Here is a 14035-nt window from a genome sequence, read left to right on the forward strand (position 1 = left end):
AGCTGCGCTCCCTCCCTCGCGCGTGCAGCTGTTCCTCTCGGCCGCGGCCGGCAGACATGGGCACCGAACAGGTACTGGGGGGCTGGAGGTGGCACAGCCGGGAGTCGCTCTGCCCTCTGCGCCGGGTTCAGCCCGGTCGTTCCCCCTCCTTCAGTCCCGAGCCGGCAGCGTCCGCCTGGCTCCGGCAGGCCGGGGGGGGGGGGGGTGGGTCCCGTCACTACCCCGCTGGTCAGGGCGCTGGGGGACAGTGGGCTGGCCGGGGAGAGCTGCCTGGGCAAGCGAGGCCGGGTGCCTGGGGGTGTCGCTGGGGGCCGGTGGAGACGCCGGGGAGCTCGTGCCGGCCGGGAGGCGGCTGAATACAGTGCTTTGCCTGTCGGGTGCACCTGGACCCAGAGGAGGTTTGGTAGTGATCTGAAAAGTGTTTTCCCTTAAAACTGGCTTTTAACTTTGGTTTAAGTAACCAGCTTGAATGAAAATTTTGAAATTACATTTTTCTCCCTGACATTTAATTAAACGCTCGTGCTCCATAAGCGAGAGAGCTGGCGGGGCGCAACCGAATTTTTTGAGAAAGACGTTGGTGTGATAGGTGATAATTTGTTACATCAACTCGCGAAGTGATTTTACCATGAAACTAGGCGCTAAGTACCGGCTATCACCACAATGATTGTACTGAGCCAGCAGAGCGATATTGTATTGTGAAATGTATGCGCGCGACCTGAAGGGCACCACGCACAACGCAGAGGAAGACGCCAGCTTTCATCCCGACCCCCCCAGCAACAGCCGGCGCAACCACAGAAGTTACAGGCATATAAGGGGACTGTGAGCGGGGGATTGCGCGCGCCGTTGGTGGAGCAGGAGACTCCCCGGCCGCCCAGCGCTGTTTTGCTTACTTGTGACTTGCTCAATTATTCTATTAAATTGGAATTTATGCAACCCGGCCCGAGTGGTTGTCAATTTGTCGTGTTTACCTATAACAATTTGGTGCCGTGACTCGGATACAGGCTTCCCTGGTTTCGGGACTCTGACTCAGGGGAGGCGCCCCATCCCGTCTTCGGATGGCCCCTGAGTGGGTAGTTCCCCTACCAGAACCTGTATTTCCGAACCCTAAATCAGGACAAGTAAGCAAAAGAACTGCAGTATCCCGTAAACTTTGTGCACGAAGATCCGAACGAAGACTCAGGATTGAGTAAAGTATTGGTAAGTGGTTCCGTTCGGTTGGGGTGGGATCCCCGGAGCACGTCTAAGTGAGACGTCCCCAAGGGATGAAGCGAGTGCGGACCCTACAATAGTGCGGTTCCCATTGTCTGCGAGGGCGTGGGCCACGACCTAGGGGAGCGATTGAGCGTGTGTGTGTATGTGCTCCGGAAGATGGGACAGAAAAAGAGCAAGTCTTCTGATCCCATAGAGGGCTTTACAGTCGATAGCCCTTTAGGATTAATGATTAAGTATTGGAACGATTGGCCCTCTCGAAAAGGCAAAAGTCGAGAGAAAATGGTACATTACTGCATGCAAGTATGGGGTGGGAAGCAGATTAGAAGAGACCCCCTTTATTGGCCAATATACGGGTCTTTTGAAAATTGGATATGTCAAGCCCTAAATATATATGTGAATTCAAAGGAGCCCTTTAGTTTAGAAGAAAGTGAGTATGCTAGTTTATGGATAAGACCAGATACTCGGACCATGATATTTACCCTGAAAGAGAAGGGTTCGAGGAAGAAAAGCAAAATATTGGAGGAACTTCCTGTTTCTCCTCCCGCCTATATTCCCTCAGCTCCAGCTCAAAACCCAATACCAGCCCCTCCTCATAGCCCCCCCCAATGACCCCGGACTGGGATCTAGACTCTCCTAGTTCCCCAGAAAAAACCGGAAGGGTCACGAGGAGTCAAACGAGGGGAGGTGGGCGACCTGATCAGCTGTACCCCTTGCGAGAACTCCCCATGGGAGGACCGCAACCAGGGATGGGTTTTGTGTCCATGCCCCTGAGTTCAGGGGACGTACGGGATTTCAAGAAAGAAATGGGGAATTTATTAGAAGACCCTTTAGGGGTAGCTGAAAAATTAGATCAGTTCTTAGGTCCTAGCCTTTATACATGGGAGGAATTACAATCCATCCTGAGCATATTATTTACAGTGGAAGAAAGGGAAATGATCCGTAGGGCCGGGATGCGGATTTGGGATCAACAGCACCAACAAGGTCCCGCAGCAGATATCAAATGGCCCACCCAACGGCCAGACTGGGACAATCAGAATCCTGAGCATCGGACACATATGTCCGATCTAAGAACCATAATAGTTCAGGGAATCAGGGAATCTGTTCCCAGGGGGCAAAATATTAATAAGGCCTTCATGGAACAACAAAAGAAGGATGAGACACCAACAGAATGGCTCGAGAGACTTAGGAAAAACCTGCAACTTTATTCCGGGGTAGACCCCAGTACCCCTGTGGGACAGGCTCTATTGAAAACACAGTTTGTAGCAAAGGCCTTTCCAGATATCAGAAGGAAGTTAGAGAAGTTAGATGATTGGCAAGATAGAGGACTGGACGAATTGCTGAGGGAAGCTCAGAAAGTGCATGTGCGAAGGGAAGAGGAAACTCATCGGCGGCAGGCAAAGATTCTGGTGGCAGCAGTCCGAGAAGGACAGAGAGGGATCCAGGCGCAACCCCCTAGGTCGTATAACGGACCTAAAAGAAAGCCACCTCACCAAGAAGGACAACCCAGAGAAGTTGTGACGAGGGACTTGAGGCAGGTTGAGTGTTTTTATTGCCAGAAGAAAGGGCATCTGAAGAGGAATTGCAGGAAGCGAATGCAGGATGAGCAAATGTTCCAAGAAGATTAGGGGTGTCAGGGGCTCTATCTGCTGGGGACTCATAAAGGAACCGAGCCCTTGATAAAATTGAAATTGGGTCCCCACCGACAAGAAGTAGAATTCCTTGTAGATTCTGGGGCAGAAAGATCTACTGTCCAAACGGTACCCTGGGGGTGTAAACCATCCCCAGAGAAATTACGAGTGAAAGGAGCTAAGGGAGAACCCTTTAAAGTCCCAGAGACACCTGGCATCACGGATCGCCCCTCCAAGGCAGTAAGGGTTTGTAAAGTATCCGTTAACCAAGCCATGGGTCCACTACTCCTCTGGAAGATGATTGTGCTAGGCTTATTAGGAAGACGAATCAAAGGGGGAACATAATATACACCAACCCCTTAAGTGGTCATTAATAAGGTGGGAGGATCAAACAGTGATCCAAGTACGAAGTGTACCCGGGAGTCCTACATTCACAGCTACTTTATGTGAGTTGGTGCCTATTGAACCATGTCTAGATCATATGGGGTTTTACTTTTGTCCTAGTTCTAATCCTGGGCAAGGATACTGTAAACTCTTATTATTGTGCTTATTGGGGATGTGAAACTATAGCCTCTGATTGGACTCCAGAAGCAGGGTTAGATAAGTTTTTATCAGTAAAATGGGGACCTTCTGGGTGTACCCCCCCCTAAAGAGGATCTCCAGCTGGGGTATCGGGGAAATCCCCACTATATCCCCCCGGGAACTTGTAAACATTTAGTGATAAATATCACCCATCCGGAGGATCCGGGATGGTTTTTGGGAAAGACCTGGGGAGTCCGTTACTGGGAGTCCGGGACCAATAGAGGTGGATTAATTTTCATAAAGAAAGATGCTCCCCCTGGCACAGGAGGCTGTTGTTCGATTTGATGAACAAATTAAAAAGGACCAAAACAAAAAGGGAGGATTGTGATAGGTGATAATTTGTTACATCAACTCGCGAAGTGATTTTACCATGAAACTAGGCGCTAAGTACCGGCTATCACCACAATGATTGTACTGAGCCAGCAGAGCGATATTGTATTGTGAAATGTATGCGCGCGACCTGAAGGGCACCACGCACAACGCAGAGGAAGACGCCAGCTTTCATCCCGACCCCCCCCAGCAACAGCCGGCGCAACCACAGAAGTTACAGGCATATAAGGGGACTGTGAGCGGGGGATTGCGCGCGCCGTTGGTGGAGCAGGAGACTCCCCGGCCGCCCAGCGCTGTTTTGCTTACTTGTGACTTGCTCAATTATTCTATTAAATTGGAATTTATGCAACCCGGCCCGAGTGGTTGTCAATTTGTCGTGTTTACCTATAACATTGGCACGTTGCCTCCTTAGTTGCGGGCTGCTTGCGGAGTGAAACCCTCCAGGGAAATGAAAGTGCGCTGTCTGTGCTCTTTAAATCAGGTTCTTAGAAACAATGCAGTCTTCCTTGCAGCTGCTCAGATTTGTTTTAATTAGTTTAGCAGTGCAAATTTAGGCAGATAAGCAGATTTTTTTTTTTTTTGGACTGCTGTTCCTGTAGTGTTTTCAGAAAGAGTAGCTTTCTCCTAAAGGTATCCCATTATAAACTGCAGAAACAAATTCAGTCTTCAACTTGGTACAAAATGTTATTTTGTGATCACTTTTTTTTTTTTAAGTCCATGAATGGATCTTAATTAATTCAGTTTATTTCCAGAATTGCAAGAAGCTTAAATGTTGAACATAAATCCTGATAGCAACTTTAACTATGAATGTGGTTTTAACTCACTGGGCATTAACTGATACGAATTTGTATTCTCTAGTGGTCTGACTGTGTTGCAGTTAGGTAACATAATTATAGGGAAGAATCTGCCCTCTTAAATCATGTTGTTCTCCCTGTTATCTGAGCCAATTCTGTTCTCTTATTCTTGTTTGTGTCCGATGTCCTCGTTCAGATATGTTTACTGAAATTTCTGAGATATTTGAAGTGAAATTATTCAGTAACTTCAGTGGATTAAAAGTTCACCAATTTTTCTTGTTTCTGGTGTGTTTTCCTTCTTGGGGTGCATATTCAAGGAGTAACTGGATACTTAAAACTATCTGAGACTGTCCTCACTGTCCAGGGCTCTCATTTTAGTACATCATATTGCCAATAGTAAGTTTACAGTATAACCTTTGAGAAACTTGGTGCTGTCTTCAAGTGCAGTTACTTTCAACACTGAATTTATCAGTAGCAGCAGCTCAGAGGTATAAATTGTGGCACTAATGCACTCTGTCTTTCAACAACAGAAAATCCAAACAAAGCTGTATAATGTTGTATACAAAGAAAAGATAGTCATTCTTGTGCTCCTGTTGTTTGTACAAATATCCAGGTTTCTGTTATGTGTACTTGAATGGTTTAAGGATTAAGACTATGACCCTTGTCATGAAGGGGAATGGATGGTACTCTTTTGGGACTTCTAAAGCATTTTCTCCTATGGATTTTTTTCTTGTTATCCATTCCCTTCAGAGGATAGTAGGTCATATTCACCATCGTGCTTTAGATTCAGCACCTAACGAAAAAGTAAGTTTTAGATTTCAGTCTCATTGTGTGAGATGTGGAGAACAAAGAGCGTGTCTGTACTCAAGGTTTAGAACCACCTAAGCTGACTTTGCATAAGCCAGGTCAGGTGCAGCAGCTGGATAGTTGTGTTTTCAGAGGGAGTCCACCACCAGAGTCCAGAGCGGATCACCACTGAGGTGGTTAGGGGGCTGGAGAAGAAGAGGCAGTGGAGGAATCTAATTACTGTCTTCCTCTGCCTGAAGTATGAAGAAGGTGCAGTCAGATTCTTCTCACTGCTGCACAACAGAAGGACAAGAGTCAGTGCTCACAAGTTGCAGCAAGGGAAATTCTGACTTGATATAAAGACAAAATTCTTCACAATCAGGTGGTTAAGCAGTGGAATAGATTGCTTGGTGAGGCAGTACCTTTAGAGATTTTTCAAAACTTAACTGAACAAGGCCTTGAGCAATCTGACCTGACTTTTTAGTTAGTACTGCTTTGAGCAGGACGCTGGACTACAAGAGGTCTTTTTCAGCCTATTTTTTTCTATGATTCAATGATAGCTGTGTTTGTACAGCACTGCATTCAAACTAAAAAACTCCGTGCATGGGCTACATAGGCTCTGTAGGCTTACTGGCTTGGTAAGCATTAGTTTTATGATGCAGCACAGACACACTGTTAGGAGATGTGCTCATGCTTATATTACAAAAGACTGGTAGCTGTTATATAGTTTGTAGTGTGGACCTTTTTGCAGTTGAATATGTTAGATTACAGAGAAATAAATGGTTTCATATTTTCCCAGTAGAGTTACAGCTGCTCCAATTACCAGACAAAAAGCAGACCTGTCGTTCAAATCTTTGTGTATTGCCGATAATATTGCTAGTATTACTTGATTATGATGAAATAAGTTCAGCTTTTTTGCTATTCCGGACTACAAGATTGGTATGAGTATTAGAATTCAGGGATTTATAGTGTGTAAAAAGTCTTGCACATGGACTATGCCTAACTGGAAGACAGATTGGCAAGAGAATTAAATGAAGGATTGAAAGAAATACATGATTATTGTATCAAAATCCTTAGTCACTGTTTCTGTGATAGCCAAAAAGATAGATTAAAAATATCAGGAGCTGCCTGCTTGGTGCTTTGATTACCTTTACATTCACCAGGCATTTTGATCTCTTCTATTCAAGGTGGCCAAGGAATGTATTGAATGATATAATTAATAACTGTTCCCCTAATAAAAGGAGCCAGAGCATGTTTGGGGAGAGCAAGGGGAAGATGGATCTCTTGTTCTTTAAAAGAATAGTTCTGTCGACTTTGAAACAAGATACTTAAAACATTTTATTGTCTGACTCCTGCCTCTTGCAGCCTGTGGTACTGAAGGAGTTTCTCCCCATCATGTTCAAGGGAAGAATTTGCTAGCTTTGGAATGAATTTGCTCCCCTTTCATAAGTTGGACCACCTGGTTACATAACAGATCAATTTATGAAGAGATTGCTAACAACTGTTATGTGTGTCTATACATATTTTGTCACTGTCAAATTCCTGTAGTTTGAAGGAGATTTTCTTTGGGGCTTGGTTTGATTTTGGTTAGCTTTGGTACTGCCAGGTGTATCCTTGACTGCAAAATTCATGTAAATATGTAAGTGCCTAGAGCTTCTGTGAGTTCCATGCCATAGCAACTAGCAAACGGCATCCAACCTGACTTATTTAAGGGTAGCTCAGATATTTCTACAAAAATTTCCTGTACTTTGAATCTTTCCTCCCTTTTGTAGCCTTTGCATAAGAACCAAAGCAGGGTGAGGACAGTTCTGGCATAGACAAGCAGTACTATTGCAAGTGCAGCAGCATGAAAAGAGGCGGTATGGGCAGTGGCAGGAGTATTGGCGGTGTGAAACTGAGGAGGAAAGGAAGAAGCACCAAAAGCACTCACATCAGAGACAATTTTAAATAATTTTACAACTAGATTGTCTTGTTTGTTTATAGGGTGCTGTACCCTGCTAAAATGTGCTATCCAAAATTCTGGTTATGATCAGAGGGTGCTCTTGGCGAATGGTTTTGATGTCTGATGCTGAGGGGTCAGTGTTGGACTAAAGTGGTAATTCATCCACAGGTTTAGCTGCTGATGTCACTGCTGATGCCTTTACTGTGCCAGTTTTCCTTAAACAGTTAGTAAATAAAACTTTCCGTAGAAATGCCTGTCCTGTCATGTTTCATTTTCTTTCCCTCCCTGCCCCGGTAGGTAGGGAACAAATGGGGATAGGATAAGGTTATATGTAATAGAAACAATGTGTTATGAAGGATATCAGTTACTCGATGGTCAATAATTCCCCTTCCCTTTTTTGCCTCCAACCTCAAAAAATAGATTTTAGCACTTGAATTTTCTATTTTTTTTCTTTTTTCTTCCTCCCTTCTGTTATGTCATGAAGCACAATTAAGGTAATGATGTCTAGGAGTATTTCGGTGGGTTTTTTTTGTTTTTTTTTTTAATTACTGTGTTTTCTTTTGCTATTCTGTAACTTAATAAAACTTTTCTATCTTCCCAGAAATTCATTAGAAATTTAAATGTTTATTTGTGATTTTCCTTCTATTTTCAAGACCAGACCAAACGGCAAAGGGAAATCAGCAAAGAGAGCAGTGACGTTTCTACTGCAGTTGCCTCAGGTAGTTGTGTTGGCTTTTTTGGAAGCTTTCATTTTCAAATATGCATCAGAGCATGGTTGGCTAAAGATTGTTCTCATTTAAATTTATGCTGAAGTGTAATAATGTGTATATTCTCTCTCTTTGCAACACACACACACACACACACAATGTGTAATCTATATTTGGAAAATTTTATTTCAATATTTGGAAATATATTCCACTATTTGGAAATATTGGAAGTAGAGTATTTGAACAAGTTTGAAGATATTTAAATAACATAAAACTAGAGAGTAAATTAATACTTGCATATAAACTTTATACGCTTCTCTCTCATGCTCTGGATATTATGCTGTAATTTTTATGCTGCCTTATTACTGCTATGTATTAGGTTATAGTTTCTTTGGCTTACTATATTTAAGATGTTTTAAAGTATGTGTTAGTAGCACCTACAGCAAGTATAAAACCAAAATATAAAATATTTATTCTAGGCAAGGTCTAAGCCGCTGTGGCAGCAGGCTTGTCCTTCATTCCATCTGAGGAAAGAACAGAAAGATGATGAATCAGATGATTTTACTGTAAAAAGTGAGTATTTACCTGGTAAGGTTAACATTTAGTACTACTTAAAATCACTCAGAAACTTAAGTATTTGCATAACACATTTGAACTCTGGGTTCATAAAACTTAATTTCAAAATGTATTTTCTGCAAGGAGAATATTTGGAGACGAGATGGAAGAGACACAAGATTCAGGATTCTAGAGATAATAAAGCAGTTGCTGGACTGTCAACTTCTAAATTGCGGCAAAGCAGTCATCTGAAAAAAGACGAACGTTTCAGAAGTGCTCTTGTTAACATTATATTGTGAGTTTTCTTATCTTTGAATAATGTATTTTTCCTTTTTGGTAGATGAACCAAATTAAAAAATGAGATTAGTGGAAAAAAAAGTTTGAAGATTACATTCATGTAGATAATTTTGATTTGTAAACTATATCACCAGTTTTAGACACTGAACCTTAGCAGGTAAAAATACAAACTTGGTCACCTGCTTCAATGTTCTTTTTGCATCAGAATGTCTTAAGCTCATTGTAAAATGGTGCCAGTTACCTTTTTTGTTTTGTTTGTGTACAGCTGACATGTAGGTTGGCTATGTATCTGAAGAACATGATGCATGCTCTGTTCTTTTTTGTTAGACAGCAAGACCTAACTGAGGAGCAGCTTCCATCCCTTGATGGAACCCAGCCTCCAAGAGCAGATTCTTCTACACCAGTAGAGAAAGATATTTTGGTAGTCAAAGACGCTTTTCTAGAATATTAATGAAATACAAAGCCAGTTATTTATTGTAAATACAGACAAGATGATTGATACCATGGCAGATGATTGGCAGTGACATGTTCTTTTGCTATTAGTTTCACTTCAATATATTATTTATAATGTTATTTTTGAGAATGTAGATTAATTTTTAATGTTTAGTAACAGATTTTCTACATCAATTTAAATTTTGTATATTTCACACACCTGTTTAAATGCTGGCATACAAACAGATGTATTCGTTTGTGATTATACGTTCATATTGCTCCATATATTTCTGAACAATGCATTAGCCGTACGTTTTATATCCATATGAAGCTCTGTAGACTGCATGGATTTCTCTTAGAGTATACAGTCCAGACCTAGGTCTCGGGGATAACAATGACAGCACTGGAATGCTATGATAGATGAGTATATATTGAAAATTTATTTAATGAAAGGATTGATACTGAAACAGTGCTATAGTAAAGGAAAGGCAGCTCACCATATATATATATGTATATATATAAATAAATCTGATTTCAATGAGTTATGTCTGTTCTTTACTGAAATTTTTGTTACTTACCTCTCCTCAGAGAACTGGAATAAAGCATATGTTTCTGTATCTTGTTCTTCCATCTCAACTGTTTTTGTCATTATTTTGCCTAGTAGCTTTTGACAGGCTGATTAAGGTATTTACATTGGATTTACTAAGTACATATGATTTACTATGTAAGCCAGTCCTTAGTATTAATTAAATTTACTTTTACTAAGCCCATATATCTATCTAACCCTGCAGTAGCAATGACTATCTAGTACTGGACGTAACCATGGATCTTATTCTTTTATCCTGCAGAAATACTACTATTACATTCACCATGGAATTGATACAAAAAATGTGGCCCCAATGGACAAATCATGGCTAGACCATGTTTTAGCTTTAATTCCACAACATTTGAAAGTATTTGAGGAAAGTATACGTTTACTATCTGATGAAATGGAAGAAGACTATCTTTTGAGTATAAAAAAGGCTATAGGTATATTTCTAGTATTTTACTCTTCAGTTTCAGAAATGTTCGTTGTTGAGTACTCTTCGCTGTTGGCAGCTACTGTTTTTGAAGCATTATATAAGTATCTTCCCAGGTGTTAGATGCACATTTTAATAAAAGGAATACCCACATTTTCCTATCCTTGTAATGCTGAAAGCTAATATTATTCAGTATTTTTGATCTTTCAAGATTTGTTTTAAACATTATTTTATTTTATAAATCCCTCTTTAATAGTATAGCTTTCTATTAAATCCCTTTTTGTGTATATCCAGGTAAAATTTCTCATCTAAATGAGTTGAGCATTTAGCCCCCTTAGTTTTCTTTATTCTTTTGCTAAGCTTATTAATATTTTGGCTTATTTTTTACACTTTTTTCTAGTTGACTTTGTTTTAAGAGACCCCAGAGAAAAAGATGAAGACAAGAAGAAAGATTTTCTTCTACCTCATCGTGCAGAGTAAGAAAATGTATTTATTCAAAAACACTGACTAGTGAGAAATGGAATAGAATAGCATGTGTAAAGAACAATCTTAAGTAGAGGCAATCAATGTCAATTGGAGCACTGCAGAAAATAGTAAAAGTAAATAAGACTTAGTTATTAGTTACATAAATTCAAATAATGATTACGCAACATCTTTGGAAGAAACTCTGGAAAATATGTGTCTACCTTGAATAATTGCTGGAAATTAGTTTTCTTTTGCAGTGTTTAACTGATTATAAGTCTCAGATTTAATGCCACAGCATTTGAAAATGGGATATAGCAGTCTGAATCCTTGTGTGTAAATTGCATTGTACTCAATGGAACAATGACATGGCCTGCACCGATTTCAGTGAAGCTCTGTCTTCTTCTCTGTCTTCTTACAGATGGTGACAGTTTGGCTCAATACATTTAAGAAGGTTTTAGAATATAGTACATAGAGCAGCACAAATCAGACTGTTTTGTTTTGTTCTTCAGGACAACTCAGCAATATGCAGTAAAAACATTAACAGATGCCTAGCTTTTCTGTTTGGGTTTTCCAGTATGCACCAACATCCAAATTGTAATGGGTAGATGTGGCCTTTATTTAGGGTAAAGGACTACCTACATTCCTTTCACATTTGCCTTAAGAAGTCTGCCGTATACCGATAGCTTTCTATGATGAGATGATTGGCTTGGCAGGTAAGAGGAGAGCAGTGGCTGTTGTCTACCTTGACTTCAGTAAGGCTTTCGACACTGTCTCGCATAACATTCTCATAGATAAGCTGATGAACTATGGGCTAGATGAGCAGACAGTGAGGTGGATTGAAAACTGGCTGAAAGGCCAAGTTCGGAGGGTTGTGTTCAGTCATATGAAGTCTAGTTGGAGGCCAGTAATTAGCAGTGTACCCCAGGAGTCAATACTGAGTCCAGTACTGTTCAACTTCATCATTAATGATCTGGATGATGGGGCAGAGCGTACCCTCAGCAAGTTTGCTGATGATTCAAAACTGGGAGGAGTTGCTGATACACTGGAAGGTTGTGCTGCCATTCAGAGGGACCTTGACAGGCTGGAGAAATGGGCAAACAGGAATGTTATGAAGTTCAACAAAGGGAAATGCAAAGTCCTGCATGTGGGGAGATATGACCCCATGCACCAGTACAGGCTTGTGGCTGGCTGGCTGGCTTGAAAGCAGCTTTGCAGAAAAGGACATGAGGGTCCTGGTGTGCAACGAGCTGAACATGAGCCAGCAATGTGCCCTTGTGAAAAAGAAGGCCAATGGTATCCTGGGCTGCATTAGGCAGAGCGTTGCCAGCATGGTGATTCTTCCCCTCTACTCAGCACTGGGGAGGCCAAATCTAGACTGCTGTGTCCAGTTCTGGGCTAACCAGAACAAGAGAGACATGGAGCTACTGGAGCAAGTCCAGCTACTAAGATGATTAAGGGACTGGAGCATTGGTCATACGAGGAAAGGCTGAGAGAGCTGGGATTGTTTAGCTGAGAGAATAGACCTTATCAGTGTGTCTAAATATCTGAAGGGAGGGTATAAAGAAGATGGAGCCAGACTCTTTTCAGTGGTGCCCAGCGACAGGACGCGAGGCAACGGGCACAAACTGAAACACAGGAAGTTCCAGCTGAACATAAGAAAAAAGTTTTTTACTATGAGGGCAGTTGAACACTGGAACAGGTTGCCCAGAGAGATTGTGAAGTCTCCCTCCTTAGAGAGATTCAAAAGCTGTTTAGACATGGTCCTGGGCAACCTGCTCTAGGTGATTCTGCTTTGAGTAGGGGGGTTGGACTGGATGACCTCCAGAGGTCCCTTTCAACCTCAACCTTTCTATGATTCTGTGAAATCCAAAAGTAGAAAATTCTCATAATGGAATAATAATCATTTTATTCCTTTAACAGTACTTAAAATATGAAACTTTCTTCTAAATAGGTAAGATAGATGTAGAAAATTTTCAAGTTTTCTACCTTAACTTCCTATAGGCACTTTTTCTGTCTCCTATAGAATACAGATTTGCTGAGAAATGGATAAAGGTTTTATTTTATATCAGAAATTTTTTGTAATAGTAGTTAATTATGAAGATGGGAGCAAAAGTTTTACAAATATATGAGCTATTTCTCAAGCATGTTTTTGCTTTTCCCTTAGAAATATGCTGTTCTGTTGGAAATCAAAAGTGGTTACTATTTTGTAAACTGAGGTTATATTTGTCCATATATGGAACTGCAGTCATTTTCTTCTACTGTCTGTTACTGTTATTTTTTTTTCCCCAGAATATTTCACTTTTAAGCCATCGCAATTTTATTTGAGGAGAGCAAAATCTTGGAGGAGAGATGAAATATTTGTGTCTGAATAATTTTTAAATTAGTTGTTTGTCACTGTAAAATAATAAGAAAGATTATCATTACTGTTTGAATAGCCTCTTGGTGTTACTTCTCATGAACCTCCTGACTGTGCAGTTTTGCTGATGTATTCTTTTGGTGGGAATACCTGTTGGAGCACTCTAGTAACTGCTGTGCCCTACTGCAATAATTCCTGGATTTTTTTTTTTGAATGAATGAAAATGACTGCCTATATGCAGTAAGCACACCAGTTGAATGAGGTTTGTCAAGAAACTGTTATAGGGGAATACCTGAGTTGTTAACTAGAAATTGCCTCAGTTTGAGATGGTTGCCAGTTTGCTCAGTCCTGCCAAGAAAGTACTGATTATCTGCACCAGTAGAATGTTCAATATCTAAGTTCCTTTACTGGCAGAAATTTAGGGTGCTACAGGCTTCCAGGTGTCTAAGTGGCTGGTTGAACACTTTTTGGTGTCTTGTCTTAAATCCCTGAAGTGTTAACTGAGTTTGGATAGCTTAATCTCTTTTGTTCCTTGCTTGTTCACTTTACAGAGAGTTTCACATACAGATTGGCAAAACTCTTTTCATTAGATTCTGTCCAAGTTTGATGCTCAGTACAACAGAGCAATATTTTAGTCTCTAATTAGGGCTTCATTCCTACCTTTTGTTCAGGATAGTACCATTTGGAAGATTATTTCATGATGTGAATAAGCAGAGACCACTTGAAGAAATTAAAGTTTCTCATCTGGATCCAGAGTTCTATGAGATGGAGTCTTACATAATGACGTCTCTACATAACTCTTTCCTTACCTTTGAAACCTATTATCAATAGGATCTGAGGGGGGTTAGAGTATCATGCTTCATTTCATGGTATCACTCTAGGAACGTTCAGGAAGACAGGGAAAAAGTTACAAGCGGAGGGGGGGTGTAA

At 41.0% G+C, this 14035-nt stretch overlaps 1 protein-coding gene across 1 annotated transcript in view; it reads left to right on the forward strand.

The window, feature by feature from the left end:
- The window catches only part of DNAH7 (dynein axonemal heavy chain 7), a 122426-nt gene continuing 108391 nt past the window's right edge, over positions 1-14035 (forward strand). Inside the window, 7 exon segments of the mRNA XM_067298619.1 lie at positions 1-71; positions 7928-7993; positions 8461-8569; positions 8681-8831; positions 9161-9254; positions 10114-10294; positions 10685-10760. Of these exon segments, the coding sequence (XP_067154720.1) occupies positions 57-71; positions 7928-7993; positions 8461-8569; positions 8681-8831; positions 9161-9254; positions 10114-10294; positions 10685-10760 (692 nt within the window). The 5' untranslated portion in view covers positions 1-56.

Source organism: Apteryx mantelli, chromosome 6, assembly GCF_036417845.1.
Source record: "Apteryx mantelli isolate bAptMan1 chromosome 6, bAptMan1.hap1, whole genome shotgun sequence".
Taxonomy (NCBI): domain Eukaryota; kingdom Metazoa; phylum Chordata; class Aves; order Apterygiformes; family Apterygidae; genus Apteryx; species Apteryx mantelli.